The sequence below is a fragment of the Myotis daubentonii genome, chromosome 8 (genome assembly GCF_963259705.1).
Source record: "Myotis daubentonii chromosome 8, mMyoDau2.1, whole genome shotgun sequence".
In the NCBI taxonomy this organism is placed as follows: Eukaryota; Metazoa; Chordata; class Mammalia; order Chiroptera; family Vespertilionidae; genus Myotis; species Myotis daubentonii.
The window spans coordinates 69,899,324-69,918,661 of NC_081847.1; the positions used below are offsets into that span (position 1 = coordinate 69,899,324).

Here is a 19,338-nt window from a genome sequence, read left to right on the forward strand (position 1 = left end):
ACGACATGCACTCTGAATCCTCTGGGACTTATAAGTGGAATTGGATGGTTCTCAGTGCTGTCCAATAGAATTGTCTGTGATGATGACCATCCAAAATGGTAGCCACTAACATCACGTGCCCATTAAACACTTGAAATGTGGTTAGTGCAATAGGAGAAAGTAGATTTTTTAATTTTATTTTATTTACTCGTAATAAACGTAAATAGTCATGTAGAGCTAGTGGCTGCCATATTAGACAGCTCAGGTCTAGAGAATGGAGGTTGAATGAGGGTGGGAAGAATCTCTTAGTTCTTTTCTTCTTCCCCTATTCTCTCTTTCCTCCTGTCATCTCTTTCAGCCCCAGCTATTTAGCACCCACTTCATTGCACTCTCTTTTCCTTCCTTGGCTCTATGGAAGGAAGCATGGGGATTGTGATAACCTTCGTATTTTTACACACCCAACAAGGTAAAACAAACTCCTTTGTGATTCCTGTGTTGAAACATAAGATGAATATCTGCTATAAATGAAGCTGAATAAAGATTCTTTTCTTGGTGGCTTCCATTGTTCCCTGTTCCTTTATGGTATTCATGCTGAGATAATTTCCAGCTTCTCGGATCCACAGTAGTTATAAAACATAACATTACCTCATTTTCATTTCATGAGACTTACAGATCACAAGACTACTTTGATCCTTACCAAGTTCATCATTAATGGTTTCTAATAATGGTTCTTTCCGTTTCAGCATGAGCCCATACAGAACTTCCTACTTCTGTATTCTTTCATCTCCTGCTTCCTACTTTTAACTCTCTGCTGGACAATAGTGACGAATGGAGTTTTCCAAATGCCAGTGTGTATTTCACATCCATGAAGATGCTCCCTATATCGCTCTATAACCCCACAGCAAAAGCAGCAAAAGTAGTAATTTCTTTCCAAACCATCTAATCCTGGTGGGTGGCATGGAAAGGTCTGCCTGAGTCACATATTTGATCGATCATCAGCTCTTCCAGGCTATATTCCCAAGGCACCTTTAATTAACTTCACAGGGCACAATAGGACACAGGGGCTTTGGAGCCTGACAGACATGGGTGTGAATCCCGACTATGTTGCTTAACAGTGAAAAATAAATAACATCCTCTTTGAGTCGCGGTTTCCTCATCTGTGAAATGGAGAAATGGGATGTCGATATTTACTTTGTGAAATAGTAGAGGGACTACGAGGATTTATATGGGAAGCAGGATATTGAAGTCATTAAAAAGCATGGATTCCACCACTAGTATACTGCTCTGTGACCTTGGGTAAGCTGCCCACCATTCTGAGTCTCACTCTTCTGGTAACCTGCCCACCATTCTGAGTCTCACTCTTCTCATCTATAAAATGAGTATAGTAATGATACCTACCTCTTAGAATGTTGGGAGGTTATATAAAAGCCTCTCACCTTTTAGCATGCCCTGAGGAGAGCTTCACATCCCAGTTGTTGACTACTTTCTTTAGAGCAGAATTGTTCTTTAACATTGTGAACTCCTCTGAGCATCTGGAGGAGCCTATGGGCCTGCTCAGAAAAAAATACTTGTAAGTGCATCAAATATGATAAGTAGACGTACAAAGAAAACCAATTATAATGAAATACAGTCATCAAAATATTACAAAGACGAATGTGTGATGTAACACTGTGTGTGCTCCTTTACTAATGGATTAAATAATAAGATCTAGTGGCAAGTCTAAAATTTCCATAATTCCTAAGTAATGATGAGCGCAAACTATAACTCGAGACATCTGATGACTGTAATGTGATATGAAATATCTGTGCTTCCTATGGGAGACAATGTACCAGGCTCCACTAATGCTATTGTTTGCTGCCTACATTCATAATTAAAAGAAAGGCTTCATGTCAGTTATAGGTAAATGAAAATAAGGAAGTAGATTTTTCCCATCCAAGTTCATGAACCCCAGGTTTATAACATATTTAGCACTCCTTTATCCTCAGCTGTCACAGATTAAGAGGTAATCTAGAAATTCTCCTCACATCCCATTACATGGCCTTCCATTGGAAAAGTAATTTCAAAACACAGTCTTACAAGAGTGTGCAAGAGATTGACAAACTACTGCTTATTGAGCAGTACATGGAAGGCAGTGGTTTACGTATGTTAACTCAGCACTAGTCACAGTGATCCTTTGACATAGGTCCCATTACTATTTCTGTTTTACAAAGGAGGAAAATGGGGCGCAGAATGCTTAGGTAACCTGCCCAAGGTCACACAGTTTAGTAAATGGTAGAGCCAAGATTTGGACCTAAGTCGTCTGAATCCATCTTCTGTGCTCCTAGCTGTCATGTTATACCATCTCTCTACCCAGAATGTGGAGGAAAAGTGAGATTTTTAACTAAAACCTTTGAGAAGAATAGGAGTTGATTAAACAGGTGACAGAGAAGGAAGGGGAGTGGGTGAAGATGCAGAAAAGAGTCTGGTATAGTATTTTAAGCAGATGGAATGTTTTAAGGGTGTTACTTGGTGTTGAGATAGCCTGGAGAGAGAGGGAATCTATTATAACTACCTGTGATCCTATACTTCAAAATCAATTTTAATTGGACTAAACATTTAGTTATTAAAGGGTGAAAAGTAAATCATGATAACATTAGAAAAGGAAAAGATATATTTATTAAATTTTCTGGAGGGAGGGAAGTAAAAAAATGGATCAGCAAGGCTGTGTTCATTCTGAAGGCTGTAGGGGAAAATCTGTTTTCTTGCTTTTTCCAGCTTCTATAGGCCTCCTGCCTTCCTTGGTTTATGGCCCCAACCTCCAGCAGTGTAGTAACATCTTTTAATTTCTGTCTCTCCACATATATGGATATCCCCCCGCCCCCCAACTTGCTTCCATCATCACATCTCCTCTGACTCCTACCTCCCTCTTATAAGGACATTGGGCCTACCTGGAAAATCCAAGATTACCACCAACCATCTCAAGGTCCTTAACATAAAGACATCTGAAAAGTTCCTGTCACCATGTAAGGTGATATATTCACAGGTTTCAGAGGGTAGGACATGGACATCTTTGGGGCGGTGGGGAGAGATCATTATTCTGACTGCCAGAGTTGTACAAAGCTATACGGACATAAGTGGGAATTTACTTATGTCATAGAGGCTGGGCTCCCTGAGGACTGGGAGGAACTTTAGGGTGACCATTCTGCAGTTCCCTGAGCTACTTCTTTAAACATACAACAGAAATTGCCAAGCAGGGCAGTCCTATTCTGATCCACTTTGTTGGCAGAATCTTAATTTGAGGTGCTATTAGCTGTTGGGGCTCACAACAAACTCAATATCATCACAACAAAGTCCCTTCTAACCCCACCCCAATGTCCTGGGACACAAGGACTCACTGTTAATCTTCCAGTGACATTTATTCTATATACCTGTGAACAGAGTAGTCCATGAAAACCCTAGGGCCTCTGTGTTCTAGGGATGGTCTGTTAGCACAAGCATATTTACAGAAAGACAAACCATGCTGTCATAAAATGAACCAAGAGAATAGGAGATATATGAGTTAACGGGCAGATGAGACAGACTTGACTCTAAGACCTTTAAGCATGACGTGCACTACCTCATTTAATTTACTTTATATTGACCTTGGGAAGTACATACTATTCTTATCCCCATTTTACAGATGAAGAAAATGAGGCATGGGGAGGTTAAAACACAAGCTCAAGCTTTCCCAGCTAGAAGTGGGGAGTAGAGTTGTGAACTAGGCCAGTAGGATCTACTGCCTGTGTTCTGATCCACCAAGACTTCCTAAGTGGTAAATTCCCCTAGTAGACTTGAGCCAAGAAAATTGAAGCACCAGAGGTCTGTTGCACTGCGTAAATTTCCAGAACAGCATAGGGAGGTTGTGGGAGTGGGGTATGGGGGTTGGAATTTTGAGAAGCCTGTGAGGTTAAGCTACAGGCCCATCTGTCCACACTCTCAATGCCTCTGTCCTCGCCTCTCTCAGATGGTCCTATTGGCCAAGGACTCCACAAAATCCTGAAAATTCTCACCTAGAGTGAGTGAACAAAACAACCTGGGGAAAAGTAAAGGAAAAATTCCTGAGAGAAGTCCCTAATCTGCTTCCAGGAGCTCTCAGCAGAGGTGGAAAAAAACCACCCAGCTTCCTTCCCAGGTGCCATGATGTATTATGGTAAGGATCTGAAGGCCGAGCACATCTGCTCATCGGCATTGGACACATCCTGCACTATTCACAAGAAGGAAAGCTAGACAATAGAGTGCACCCCTCTGTCTTTCCTTCAGTATTCACTTGTTTGCAATTACAACTCAAGTGTGATTATTTACCTAATTCTATCTCTCTACTACAGAGTAATCTCCAAGATAGTAGGGATGGGTTTGTACTTGCTCATAATAGTGCCTAGCAAGTAGGTGTATGATAAACATTCCATTTAGTGAGTAAATTAGTGAAGGAGTGAACATATGAGTTAGTGTCAAAGAGATCTGACTTCCCCTAGTGTTCAAATTCCACAGCCACCATTGTTACCTGGCACAAGAGAAAAACTAGACCCCATGGGGTTGAGGCATTTCCTAACTAATAGAACAGCCTCCCTGATCCATACAGTAATAGATGTGCCAAATCGAGTGTATTTACACTGAATCCCATTTCCAGTGACAAATATATTCTACAGATTAAGTAAAAAACACAACATTATACATGCTTCACAGTCAACATTTACATTCTGGGAAATTTATTTTTGGCATTGAATATTCCAAGAAAAAGAAATAATTCAAGAAGAGCTTGTGACTATATCACCAGTCTTTTGCCTCTTGTCAGTGAAACGAATAGGGTACATACACAGCCTATTTAAATGTGAATCCAAATAAAACATTTTTTCTACTTTCTACTTCTCTGCTCTGTTCCTTGTGATCCAGAGGCTATAGGTTACAAGAATTAGTATCTATATAAAAGGCTAATATGCTAAGTGTCCCACTGTCTGACCGGTCACTATGACATGCACTGACTACCAGGGGGCAGACGCTCAATGCAGGAGCTGCTGTGAGGCGCACTGGCCATTTACAGAGAAACAGCACTGCAGACATGGCGCCCACAAAGCAACACTCAGCTTCCCACAAGTGGGACACAGGCCCCGCCACCACCCCAGAGCAACACCCCACCAAAACACAGCCAATGCTGCCAAGACCCCATGGTGCAAAATGTGGCCCACAGCCCAGCCCAGCCCGGAAACGGTGGTGATAGGCACCAGGTAATGATGTCACATAGCAATGCCCAGCTTCCTCTCCCTAGAGACTAGCCTCCTTGCAGTTTCTTCAGCCCAGGAACACAACTTGCTTTATAGCCAGGTGGAAACATTTTACCTTAACCAAATGTCTGTGAAGTGTTTTCCCGTGCCTCATCTCATTTGATCCTTACAGAAATCCTGGAGTAGATAGATAGGAGACTCGATGGAATCCTATTTTCATTAGCTGGAAAACAGAGATTTAGAAAGCTTAGAAACTTGACCCGACTGAAAAGAAGTAAGAAATGGTGAACCTTGAAAATGACTTCAGGTTTTCTCACTGTGCAGAATATAGTCAAACACTACTGCAGTTAAATATTTTACCCTTTATTCTCCCAGCATGATCTACAATAATAATCTGCTTCATGTTGATATTTACTGCTGTAAATTGCTGACAATTGCTGACAATTACCTGAAAGAGATGGGGTGCTTCACTGGGCTGGAAAAAGTTTAGCTAAATCAGAAAGCAGGTCTAATTAAGCAAGTTTATTCTATATCTATAAAAGGCTAAGTTGACTCATGCATGCGATACATATACAGCTCTCCCTGGCGCCAATTGCACGCATGGGTTTCGATCTGTCATTGTTGATCATGAATTTGGTTAACACTTCTATTATAGAGAAAGGGCGAATAGCGACATCAAAATATTTCTTCTAATTAATTTCCTTTCCACGTGCATGAATTCGTGCACCGGGCCACTAGTGTGCATACACATACATACACACACACACACACACACACACACACACATATATATACAATAAGTGGCCAGATTATTATGACCACCCCATCACCATCAGTACTTCGTTTGGCCACCTTTTGCCTTCAATACTGCAGTGATTCTTCTTGGCATTGACTCCACAAGATGTTGAAAGGTGATGCGAGGAATCTGACACCATGCCTGATGAATAGCACTGTCCAGTTCTGTGAGATTTGGTGGTTGTGGAACCAGCTGCCTGATGGCTCTTTTAACTTCGTCCCACAAATGCTCAATTGGATTGAGATCTGGTGATTGTGGGGGCCACCTAAGCAAGGTAAAGTCTCCCTCATGTTCTTGAAACCACTCCTGCACAATATAAGCACCATGGCATGGCGCATTGTCTTGTTGGAAGAAGCCATCTCCATTGGGATATGCCATCGACATGATAGGATGAACTTAATCAGCAATGATACTTAGGTATGTTGTGCTATTCAGATGTTGTTCCACAGGAATTAAAGGGCCCAAATCATGCCAGGAAAACATGCCCCAAACCATAACACTGCCCCCACCAGCTCAAAGGGTTGTACTCATGCATGTGGGGTGCATGCTTTCATGCTGTTTCCGCCAAATTCTCACTCTGCCTTCTGCATGATGCAACTGGAAACGTGGTTCATCGGACCACATGATTCTTTTCCAATGCTGGACTGTCCAATCCTTGTGTTCCTGTGCGAATTGGAGACGTTTTGTCCTGGTAACTGCAGACAGCAAAGGTGTTCAAACAGGCCTTGGGTTTCCATATCCCAGACGATGCAGTACGGCTAATTTGCCTACAAACGTCAGGCGGTCATAATAATCTATCCACTCAGTGTATATATACACACACAGACTTATAAAGTGTTTTGGTTTTCTTTCAGTTTTATGCAAAACTAAATCAAAGTATTTTAGGGTTTATATGATCTATTTTCATAAAGAAAGAAGGCTCTCTGAAAATTAGAATGGCGGAGCCCTTTGGGGTGGGAAGATCCGGCTGGGGACGCCGTTACTAAGCAACCGCTAGCGCTCTCAACTGCCCTCAGAGCTGAGGAAATCCAAGTCCCAACTCAGCCCTACCGTAAACCCGCGCGCTTTTGCGACATTGCCGCGCCTGTCGCTGCGTGCGCGCCCTCTGGCCCCCACTCTCCGCCCAACCGCCATTGCCTCGTGCCCGCGCCGGTCGGTTGGTGGCGCCTTTGTCCTACGGCGGGCAGGTGGGCTGAGGCGGAGGCTGCGGTGGCGGCGGGCCTGAGGCGAAGGAGCATCGGGGAGTCCGCCGTGCTGGTAGCGGTGAGTGCCGGGAAGCGGTGGCCGTCCGCCGAGGCATGGGACTGACGGGCAGGCAGTGGAGGCGGACCCGGGCCGGATGGGGAGGCTGAGCCTGGCGGGCCTGCTTGACGCGCCACCGCGGCCGCGGCTCCCTCTGGGTGCGCGCGGGGCTGCGCATGCCCGGTGCGGGGCGCGGCCTCTGGCGCTCGTGCGGCCCAGGCCCGGCCATTCCCGGAGGCCCGTGGTGGGCTCCGGTCCCGCGGCGCCGCGCTGCAGCCGCCTGTCTGCGCGCGAATCGCCGACAGTAGCCCCCAGGCTTCTCTGTAGGATAGGGATGCGCATCTCGGCCTGCTTCCCAAAATGGTGAAATCGCTCGCCTGCGGGTCATCCGCGAGACGGTGGCGCAGTCGGGATTCGAACCCGGCGTTCTCCGTGGCGTACAGCGCCGGGCGGCGAACCCCGCGGCGCCCGGGATCGCCCGCCTCGCGGCCCCTTGACAGCATCCTCGAGGCGTCTCCTTGTCGTGTGACAGCCCTGTCTGTCTGTCTGATAACGCGGGCCCCGGGCCCCGAGAACCGGGAAAGAAACTATGCCGAGGTGACCCCGGAGGTAGCGGCAGAGCCAGCACCCCAGCCTGCTGGCTCTCCTGCCTCGTGACCCATAGCACTTTCCACCCCGGGACCGCCCGCCAGGCCTTTTTCTTAGGACGGCGTTCCCCAAATTCCAGGCCCTCGCGTTGCACCTTTATGTCCGGGTACCATCTATACTGCTGTTTATTTTACCAAATGTCAATTTTTTCCCCTTTACACTGACTCTCCTTCTTCCCCCCTTCTTACATATATTTGTTTAGGGTGGAAACGTGTGTCACAACCGTATAATGGAAGTCAGTTCTCTTTCTAATGCTCAAAAAAAATAAATACCTGTCTATTAAAAGAAACAGTGCGTCCTGTTCCTGCTGCAATTATTCTGCATTCCACGCTTTGGGAAGCGCTGCCCTAGGAGTATGGGGTTAGTTGTTCTGGCCTTTGCTCTGTGCACGGAATGTTCCCCTGAGGCATAGCAGAGTCTGTGAAATGCCCCCAGGACCTTTAGGGATGGTAATTCATATCATAAACGTGCTGGCTGTGAAGTGTTCTCACTATTGACTTAAAAATGATAGGAGGGATGCAGGAGCCCTCCGCCCAAGTGCGTGCGGTGGAGTGGTGGGCACCTGGCAGTTCATAAAAAGCTGTTTCTGCAGACGCTGATGGAGCAGTTTGGGGTATTGACAGCTCAAGATTTAATGTTTTTTTTTTAATCGATCAGTCTGGGTGTGAAAACTAACTTTCAGTGGTGACTTTTTCAAACCAGTAAAGCCCAAGCATTGCATTGTGGGTATTGGAGATCACTGGACTGTGTGCTAAGATCAGATTCTTCCTTCATCCTGGTTTCTTTGCCTTTCTTTTAGCTCCAGATATTCTTTGAAACCTCTGACAGAAATCTTTTAACCTAAAACATAGAAACAGTGATTCCTGATAGAATGTGCCGGAGAAACCATACTATAAGGCCCAGGGGAAGGAATTTTTCTGGGTGCAGGTTACCCAATGTCCCATGCCTGTAAACACCCCACGTTTAAGGGAGGCGTTGACAAATTAACAAGCTAACAGTCTGTTCTATTTGTAGCCTGTTCATAACCTCTGTTTTTGTGTGTGAGCGAGCACATTCACTTTAATTTATGAAAAGGTTACTCTGAAAAGTCAGCTCAGGCTACTCAAAGATTTTTTCCTTGGGCTGTGTAAAAAAAAAATCCATATTTCTTGGGATTACTTTGGTATGAGCACAATGTAGAAATACATAAGGCTAAGGTAATTTTCTTCACATTTCTAAGCAGCAGTTCTGTGTAGAGAAGAAATGATAATTTTTCTTACTTGAGTCAGTTTCAGAACTTCAGCAAATGGAGCCTCATCTACCTGTGCTCAAAAGCTAAGAATAAACATCTTTTGGAAAGGCTTTAGAAGTCTAATGGGAAAGTGCCTGATAGTTTCATTTTAAATAACCATTGCAAGCATTCCTTCTCTGTGGCCTGCAGATGGCAGTACCTTTGTATGGCTTGTTACTACTGTGAGAACTACTAAAATTTAGTTGTGCTTTTAAGAATGGAAAACCTTCGGAGGAAATATATTTAATATTTTAATCCCTTCAGCAATTTTTGTTTTTGGCTTCCAGGAAGAATGAAATGTCTATTTCTAAACTCATTATTACTCTTAATCGTAATGATAACATATAACTAGCAGTGCATATGGTTTATGAAGCAGGTTTACAAATACCAACTCATTTGCTCCTGTCAATCATCTTGTGAGATAGGACAAGATGATTATCTTTTTTGCATATGAGAAAATAATGTCTCAGAGAGGTTAGATTTCTTGCTCAGATCACATATTGAAGATAAAAGATTTCCTGATCAAGCAAAATTGGGACATGTTGAGGTAAAGTGGTGTCCTTACTCCAGAACTTCCCAGGGGCTTTTAACATGTTAAACATATGCAGTGTAGATGTCCAAGAGAGAGAGATACCATGATGCCTTTCACTATACCCCCAGGAACATCTTGAAGTACCAGTATTTCCCAAAACTTACTCTTTTTGCTACACTTCATTTCCTCTATATACCTATGGTTTACTAATGATTACTGTGTGTCTTTGAGACAAGTGTTTTTAAAGTTCAGTTAGCAAAAAAAAAAAAAAAAAGTTCAGTTAGTTTTTTTGTGCCAAAAGATTTGCCTTGTGAACAAATACATGTTTTGTCTAGACTATTCAGCTTTTGCAGAGTTAAAGAAACTCAAGAAATTAGTAGAGTAGTACCAATAGAAAGTTACCCCTATGTTAGTTTCATTAATGAGAGACTTTAATGAAAGGATCAGGGTAAGGCCACTGTCTGAAGCAGCAGCACATTAGGGAAATATGAAGTACACTGACAGCTAAATATATAATACCAGCATGCCTGCTGCTTTTTAGATGGTGGTTTTATTGCCACCAGATATGAATATTTATAAGGAGGGTCATTTTCATTCTTCATCCTATCACTAAAAAAATAAAGATAATAGTCAACTGGACCAATTACTTTTATGATAAGAAAGTAATTCCCCTCCAAGATTTAGAACTTTTTCAGTCCCTGAGACTCTTTTCCTTTATTTCATGTTCAAAACAACATTATTGTTGACCTTTATAAAGAACAATGGCTTTAGGCAAGGATCAGGGCAACTGAAGTTTCATTGGAGAGTAGAGTGTCACACTAACTTTATAAAATATCTTGAGTGGTCCCCTGGTTTTCATCTGGAATGATTGAGTTACTGAAGATTTGGTTGATCCTGCAGCAAATGGATGAGCTTTAGAGAACTTTAAATTATAAGTAATTTGGTTTTGCCCAGGCCAGTGTGGCCCAGTTGGATGAGGATAATTCCATGCACCAAACGGTCCCCAGTTTGATTCCTGATCAGGGCACATGCCTGGGTTGTGGGCTTGATCCCCAGTAGGGGGTGTGCAGAAGGAGGCAGTCCATTGATGTTTCTCCCTCTCTCTCAGATCAATTAAAAATAATAAGTAATTTGGTTTTAAGTGAGTATACTTAATTTTGTAATTGGATCAGAAATGATACAAGAAGTTTATTTTTATTTTTTTATTTTTTTAATATATTTTATTGATATTTTTACAGAGAGGAAGGGAGAGGGACAGAGTTAGAAACATCGATCAGCTGCCTCCTGCACACTCCCCACTGGGGATGCGCCCACAACCAAGGTGCATGCCCTTAACCGGAATCGAACCTGCGACCCTTCAGCCCGTAGTCCAACGCTCTATCCACTGAGCCAAACCGGTCAGGGCAAGAAGTTTATTTTTAAACTCTTAAAGTTCTTTTTGACATCCAAGAGAGAAAAAAATAGGAAAAAACGTGATTTTTGTTCATTTTTAAAATTAAGGATTATATGTAACTGAACCTTTTGCAGCCTTTGGGAAACTTATATTAGGACATCATCAGTCACTTGAACAGCTCAATGGAAATACAGATCCTTAGATACAGCTCCCTAGCCCTTACTGGTCTCTGGAGGTGGGGCTAAGGAAACTGTCTTTCAAAACCCAGCCCTGTGATTTTTTTATGTACATTAAAGTTTGAGAACCCCTGATTTAGGACTTTAGAATATTAGTTTTTACTGGTATGTAGTTGGGTTTACATTAATAGATTTGTTTTAAACAAGACCTTAATTTAACTATAAAAATGTTTTGGCTTCATAATTTGAGCTAGAGGTAATAAGAATAGTTAGGATTTCTGTTGGTCTTTAATATTTTTAATTCTTTCCATTTAGTAGAATGCTTTCACCTTCTTGAGAACAAAGAAAGCTTTTTGAATTCACAGTGAATACCAAGAGTCTGTGGTCTGCTTATGAATGTAAAATTATATGTGTGGCCATTTTTCTCTTTTTGCAGAGAGTTGCATTTAGATATAACAAAATGCCTCAGAAGTAGATGTTGTGGCCCCTGCCAGCAAAACAATACTGACAGCTCTAGTTTGCCCATGATTAGCCAAAGAAGTGTATAACCTGCTATCAAAAAGTGGCAAGGTTGGTGGCTAATATTTTTTCTGCCATTTTATAGCTAGATAATTGGAAAAAGAAGCTTAAATTTTCGGGCTTTTAAATGGTCAAATATAATTGAAGAGAAGTTCGAGGGGAGGGGCAACAACTGACCTTAGAATTGGACATTATTGTTACCTTTACCATTATGGAAACTTGGACTCATGATTCCATTTCCTTTGGAAGTAGCTGTGTGATTATGCCTTCTGTGCTGTTTGCAGGGATTAAACTTTTACAGATGTTAGCCATTGTCCTGATATTTTTGTAACAGATTGAGTTATTCCTCCTTGAACACAGGAGTTTAGAGAGATTTGTGAATGGAGGATCCAAGTATATATGTTATTGGTATATTAGTATGCACTAAAGGGATAAATAGATAATAGAGTAGTAATTCCCAAATACCTGCCAAGAATCATCTGAGAAACTTGTTAGAATACAGATTTTTAGGCTTCTTGGTCAGATTCTAAAAGTTTGAGATGGGGTCTGAGAATCTGATTTTTAATCATCTTACCGGTAGTGCTGATATATCTTCATTAAAGAAATGTGGAGAATGAAGAGAATCTCTCTCTATATAAAAGGCTAATATGCAAAGTGTTCCCTTGGGAGAACAGTTCAATCGCTCACTATAACGTGCGTTGACCACCAGGGGCGGCACAGAATGAAGGATGGCCCCGGCTGGCAGCTGGAAGGCCCCAGTCAGCCCTGATCTCCGACCAGGCCTAGGGACCCTACCTGTGCACAAATTTCGTGCACCGGGCCTCTAGTATGTATATAAATAAGGATAGGGGAATGGGGAGTTGTCTAATGAATATAGAGTGTTTTAGTTTTGCAAGATGAAAAGTTCTGGAGATCTGTTGCACAACAGTGTGAATATACTTAACCCTACTGAACTGTATGTTTAAAAATGGTTGTTGGGCCAGTGTTGCTCAATGGTTGTGCATCAGCCCATGAACCAAGAGGTCACGGTTCGATTCCAGTTCGGTTTTATTCCATTCTGGTTTGATTCCCGGTAAGGGCATATGCCTGGGTTGCGGGCTTGATCCCCAGTAGGGGATGTACAGAGGCAGCCGATTAATGATTCTCTCACATCATTGATTTTCTATCTCTCTGTCTCCCTCTCTCCCTCTCTCTCTCTCTGTCTCTGAAATCAATGAAAACATATTAATGAAGCAGAGCATTCTCTTATCCCTGATAGTTTCAGTATAGCTCATTATAATATCCCTGATGTTACAATATACCATCAAAGTCATCTTCATAAGTATAGTTTGAGAAGTCATTATGGTTTTTCAAGTGGCATTTTTATCCATTTAGTAGTATCTGGTTTTCAACCAAGCCTTTTAGGGAGTTTTATTTAATTTGTAATTACTTATTGAAATTGTATACGTTTCTGGATTCATTCAACAGCCAATAGTAGTACTGTCACTACGTGCTGTGATTGTGATTCATACTGCACTTGTTCAGAATAGTTTACATTGCATTGGTGTGGAGTATAAAAATTGGTTTTAAGGTAAAAAGAGTTATTTTATGATGGCACAGCAATTCTTGGTGGTGTGAATGAAACGTGTATTTATTTATTACATCCAAGGACCACTGTGTGAACCTTGTCTGGCATATTAGTCTAAATTAAAATTGTAGATTAGGCATTGTGTCTTTCTTTGGTAGTTCTTTACCCCATTCTTTTATGCCTTAAAACAGCTCTGTCATTTCCTGTATAACACCATGTTTTCTAAATTATTTTCTAGGATTTTTTCTTTTATGTAAATCCCTTTAGTTGGTACTGTTTTTCTTGTCTAAAAATCCTTATTTGAAAGGTGCTTTTAACTGTTTTAAGAAGAGCACTTGGAAATTATAGATATTCTGGCCAAGGTTAAGCACCTTGTGGTAATGGTGATTTTAAATGGCATCCACATTGCTGATATAACTAACAAAGTAGCAACCAAGCTGCGGTGGAAGAGACACTGAGACTGACTTTTGGTCTTAAGAGTATGTGGCTGGGATAAAGTATGGCAGGAGGAGAAAAAAAGCACTATTTCTTCTCTTTTTTGTGAGAAGGAGGATCATTCTACCTATCCTTGGAGAGTCCCACATTGTCACTAACTTCTTGATTAAATTCTCTCCAATTATGGCTCCCCATCTAATGTTCAGAAAGGTCTCTTCTCCTTTACATTAACATTATTTCTATTTCTTTGGTGATATATATATATTAGGGGGAAAATAATCTTATTCAAGAATTAACATAAAAGCTCTCTTTACCAGTTCTAATACTTGCATTTCCAAAGAGAAAACTTGTTGAAATGAACTTCTAACCTCCAATGGATGAGTTTTCAAATTGTGTGACAAAAAATTAGAATGGAGCGCCTGACCGGCATGGCTCAGTAGTTGAGTGTAGACCTAATGAACCAGGGGTCACGGTTTGATTCCTGGTCAGGGCACATGCCTGGGTTGCAGGCTCAATCTCCAGTAGGATCGATGATTCTCATTGTTGATATTTCTCTCTCTCCCTCTCCCTTCCTCTTTGAAATCATTAAAAATATATTTTAAAAAAATTAGGATGGGGCAAGGTATTTTTTCTTGACTCTAAATCTTTACTACACTGTGATCAGCACCCTGAAGTTATTTATACTTTTGATTGTTTCTCTATTATTCCTGGATTATTGAACTAACAGGTTTTCCAAAAGTTCTGTGTGCACATATGTTAGGATTTTTTATGTGTGGGGATTGGTGGTGGTGACAGTTTTGCTTTCCTAACTCTCACTGAAAATTCCCACAACCCTATCCTAACCTGAGTAATCCTCTTGGATGGCAATGAGATTATAAAAAATTTCCCGGTCTCATTTTATCCATATCTCACCCAAGATGGAACTTTAAGGAACTCTTAAACGGGGGTGAATAAACAAACACTTGGCACACCATACTAAAATTTTACTAACTCCTAAACTTAAAAAAAATGGTCTAAGAGAGCTCTTTTGGCAGAAGAAACATAAGCCACACCATCCAAGTAGAACTGCTCTGGACTACTCAATGAAAATAGTTATAGGAGGCACATTACAATTAAAATGGTTTAAAGATATAATCTTGAATTTTTAAATAATATTGCAAATAATTTCCCCAATTTCAAAGTAAAATACTTACCTCCTTCATTCTAACTGGAACCAGTTTTGCCCCAAAGATATATAATGTATGACTACTTTTATCTCCCCAGTCTTATGTGTAGGCACTCACAGAACTAGATATAATTATACAGTGCAATAATCCTTTTCATATGATGAGGGCAAATTATAATATAGCATTAATAGAAACTTACCAACTAAAGTAATACCACATGTTCTGTGTTCTCACCTAAATGTTAGGTCAGGTCAGAGTTTAGATGAGTATTCTTTATTCACAAGACTATTTAATAATGTTAGGAACTCTGCTAGAAAATGTGGTACTTATTTAAAAGAGATTTTTACACCACCACTACCCCCGGTGTATTCCAGAGGTACTTTGAAAACTACTTAAATAATCAAAGGCATCACATTTCTCTGAATCACAGTCACCCTATATTAGAAAGCAGTACAAAGTAAATGAGCGCACTAGGTCAGTAGGCCCTTCTAAACCTGAATTGATATTCTTCACAATTATATATAAAAGAATTGGGTATTTTCTATAAGGACTATCATTTGTTACATGTAATTCAGATGTTAATGAGCCTGTAAATTGTGAAAGTGCCACATGCAGTACCAAAGCCATGGTTAGATATTACTGGCATGTCCTACATAGAAAATATTTTTTGATTTTTTAAAAATAGAGAGATTATAGCTTGTGTCTGCATAATTGAAAACAAGAGGCAATTTAGAATATGCTTCTCTGGCTATTTAGATTTATGTTACCTTCAGTTTTGTTCAAAGCTATTCTAGGCATAGTGGAAAGAGAATTCTGGTTTAAAATGGAATTGAAGATTGTTCTCACTAGAACAGGAACTCAGAAGTCAGTATAGCAGGGTAAAGTCTACACCAGCCCTCTTAAGTTTGTTTGTTTGTTGTGTTTTGTTATTGTTGGTCTTTCATGTGATAGGACTCTGGTTGGAATTTTGAAAATACATACTTATTATTTTTAAGCACTCTAATTATATGAGTGCTTAATAGCATTTAATGTCATTAAATATAATATCAATTGCTTAATATGAAACAAGCAACAAAACTCTATACTGCAGCAGGAAGCAGTTTTATTTCTCTCTCAACTAAAGTATGAAGTTTTAATGCATTTATGTATATTTAAGTTATAAAATTAATTGTCAGGTTATCTTTTGGGTATATGGTAGGTTGGTACATTTCTTTAGAAATTTCATGAGTTCTTATTTGTACATGGTGTTTTACTCTTTACTTCAATTTTTACAAAGCTAGTTTGTTTTGTTTTTAGTAACCAGGCTTTAACTGCACAAATTGGCTTTTCTATAAGTTTGTATGATTCTCTCCCCAACCTAGATGTATATGTCAGGCTTCTCTAATGAAAACTTCTTATGAGGAGTGTTTTATTACCTAACACTTCTATACCAAATGCCAGTTCTTACTCTCAGGTCCTTATCTATGAGGGTCATAGATGTGAACATGTCAGATACTTTGTTTAGAAAAAAATTAATCCATTTCTTTCCCACATCTCATTCTGGAAGAGTCTATCCAATGGAATACAACACAAGGCATGCTAAAAGGAGGCCCCGCTTCATGGAATATTGGAAGTTTCAAGACGATGGAGTTCAGCTCGTACCATAAAATGGAACTATTTGCGTTTACTCTTTTTGTTTTGTTTTGTTAACACTCTCCTTATTTTTCTCCCACCCTTCTCCCCTCAAAAAACAATCTTCCCCTTTGGAGGTGGAGAAAGGGGGAAGGGTTAGGTTTAGGACTTGGCAAAGTGTTAAAACATTGACGTAATCAGTTTTACACAAATTGTGTGTTAGCTAGAAAACTGAGGACATTCCTTACCAAACCATGACAATGTACTGCCATAACTTAATAAAAACTGCCCAAGTGACAGTGTGTCTTCTGAATGGATTTTCTTACACCATCTGGTTGTCATTGTTGTTCTTTTGTTATTGCTTTCATTTGAAATATGCTGATGATCTTGTTTTTATTCCGTAGCATTGAACAGATGGGTTGATTATTCTTTTCAGATATTAATAAGGCAGCGGAAAGAAGAAATATGAATACGGCTCCATCAAGACCCAGCCCCACACGAAGGTAAAGTACCCTGAAGCAGTGAGTTACCTTGGGAGAGTTGGGCTCTGGGGAGTTAAGCCCAACTTCGTACATCAAGGGTCTTTTCTTCCCCCCAACAAATCAGAAACACTCAAGCAAATAATAAGAACATGAACCATGTGTGAGGGGCCTTGCTGCTTTTTTTAAACATGCATCAGGAGATACCGAGGAAGCTTTGTGTTTTCGGTGGCAAACCCAGCAAGTTCAGCTTGCAACATGAGTTGCAGGCGATTGGAAGAGGATAAACCTCTGTTTGTCCCCAGCTCACGTGTCAGTGGGAGCCTCCACAGCAGGAGTGCCCCAGGGTCGTTGGTGTGTGCCACGCTGCTGCAGCGGGCAGCAGAGATTCAACACTTCATTCCACATGGCTGCCGGTCCAGATGTTAACCTGGGTTACGGAAAGTGCTGCTTGAGAGATGGCTGCTGTACCTGTGCTGCACATCACCCGTATGCCCACATGTTTGGGGTACCCACTGAGGAGAAATAAAAAGGCATAAACACTCCTCCTCTCAAAAGTCTCCCTTTTTCTTAGCTTTCCTGGAAATAAAAGGCATTTTCCCCAAAATAGTCTTTCTTCCAGCATATACAAAAGAGATAGTCCTGATGTGTACCCTGGAGATAGGCATTAAATTGGCTCTTCTGGCAAAGAAGAGCCTTATTAATGTTACCATTTACCCCAGGATGAGTATATTGTGTCCAAAAGTGTCACCTTGCAAGCGGATGTTATCTGGTGTCTCTTCATGGCTCAAGTGGATACTTAATATGGATTTTGCCTTTGTCCCTAAGTAAAAATGCCAACTTTCTACTATAAACGACATATCAAAACTACATGCCACATTAAACTATATTTCCTACAATGAATTGAACACTGCTGAGTACAATGAATCCTAGTCTACTGGTAGCTCCATAGGTCACCTGGGGATATACCCAACTGAGCATTTACACATAACATACAGCTATCCTGCTTTGGGACAAAACTTTTTCTTTCTTTTTTTTTTTTTAACCTACTTATAGGAAAGAATGGCTGCTGTATGTTTGGTGTATATGCTCCCACTTGGATATGAAGGGTGGACATTTTCTAAGCTACCAGGAATAGATTGCACATGTCTGCTACAGAGTTTAAGCAGACCCGCGGTTAATGCTGCCAACTTCAGTTGGATTCTTTGAGCACTCTGCCAGGCAGAGGAGTTGAATCTGATACCACAACTACCGCTGTCAGGTGGATGCCCTGGTCTCACTGCAGAAATGAACATATACATTGCTATTCTCTCTGTTCTTCTAACACTATAAGGAGTACCTGCAGCTTATTGGAAATACTTTGTTGATTGATTTTGTGAGTATGTATAAGTATTCTAAAAAAACATAAACAAATCCTGCAGAACTTCAACAGTTCCATATAATTGTTTCCATTATGCTGCATCTAACCGTGCTTCAGATTTGGGGCAGTTCCATCTGTGTTGCATCTCATTGCCCCAATAAACGTGGAATACTGATGGCTAAGAACTTGCATCTATCTAATGATTAGAACTATGGGACTCCCATTGGAAGCTGTGGTTGCCAAATGGCTTGAAAGGAGACCTAATGTGTATCCATTTTCAAGGAGCTCTGATGTGTGTGTTGCTAAAATAGGTAGCTTACCAGAAGGTGTGTGGAATTGGCAAATATAAAGACACTGACTCCACTAGTAAAGTCTTCCCCCACTCTGTTGTCCCCATGATGTTTATGATTTCTGGATAATATCTGTGTGTTTCTGCAGACAAAAAAAGGTGGGCGGGGGAGAGGCACATTGCAGAGTACAGTGTAGCTTCTGTTTGTGCTATAAATTATGAACATTTTATGTCATATTAATGATAGTCAAATGCTTTAAACATTATCAGTTGATAATGTTTGTAGCTTTCAACAAACATTGTCAATGTTGGGGAAATAACCAACTCCCCTGGTTGGAATCCAATATAGCCATTGCCAGTACATTAAATTTAAAAAACTAATTTATACCAAGCTAAAATGTAATTCCATAATTTCATCTTTATTGGAAGCAATATCTTTATGCCTTTTTAAAAAAACTATTCCCCCCTCAAAAAAAAAAAAAAGCCAAAAAATAAAAACAAACATACAGGCAACATTGTAGGGAGCCTTTTAAAATGTTCTTACTAGATATATAAATATGTCACTTTTATATACCTTTTAAAATATCACCTTCCTCAGAAATAAATTTTAAAATTGGGTTATTTAGATATGGATAGGGC

The 19,338-nt window shown here is 40.7% G+C and overlaps 2 protein-coding genes across 7 annotated transcripts in view; one reads left to right on the forward strand and one right to left on the reverse strand.

The window, feature by feature from the left end:
* On the reverse strand, positions 1-7,772 carry LOC132239875 (uncharacterized). Of its 3 annotated transcripts, none has more exons than XR_009454177.1 (3): positions 5,332-5,631; positions 1,416-1,529; positions 1-1,136 (listed from the first exon to the last, which is right to left on the reverse strand). XR_009454177.1 is itself a non-coding variant. In XM_059706891.1 (2 exons), the coding sequence occupies exons 1-2, from the start codon at positions 7,755-7,757 to the stop codon at positions 5,436-5,438; spliced, it is 699 nt and encodes a 232-aa protein (XP_059562874.1). In that variant the 5' UTR covers positions 7,758-7,772; the 3' UTR covers positions 4,335-5,435. The 3 variants fall into 3 exon arrangements, 1 of the variants encoding a protein (XP_059562874.1); XR_009454176.1 differs by lacking the exon at positions 1-1,136 and adding an exon at positions 7,063-7,772 and having other exon boundaries at positions 1,384-1,529; positions 5,332-5,439; XM_059706891.1 differs by lacking the exons at positions 1-1,136; positions 1,416-1,529 and adding an exon at positions 7,063-7,772 and having other exon boundaries at positions 4,335-5,439.
* Positions 7,136-19,338, forward strand: part of NCOA5 (nuclear receptor coactivator 5) — a 27,313-nt gene continuing 15,110 nt past the window's right edge. For 3 of the 4 annotated variants that reach the window (XM_059706885.1, XM_059706886.1, XM_059706889.1), the window contains exons 1-2: positions 7,136-7,275; positions 17,008-17,074. In XM_059706885.1, the coding sequence (XP_059562868.1) occupies positions 17,037-17,074 (38 nt within the window). In that variant the 5' untranslated portion in view covers positions 7,136-7,275; positions 17,008-17,036. The remainder of the gene's footprint in view (positions 7,276-17,007; positions 17,075-19,338) is intronic. The other variant, XM_059706888.1, reaches the window with a different exon arrangement.

Coding starts and splice junctions, on each gene's coding strand:
- LOC132239875 (XM_059706891.1), bottom strand. CDS start 7,757: ATGCTGTCAAGGGGCCGCGAGGCGGGCGATCCCGGGCGCCGCGGGGTT.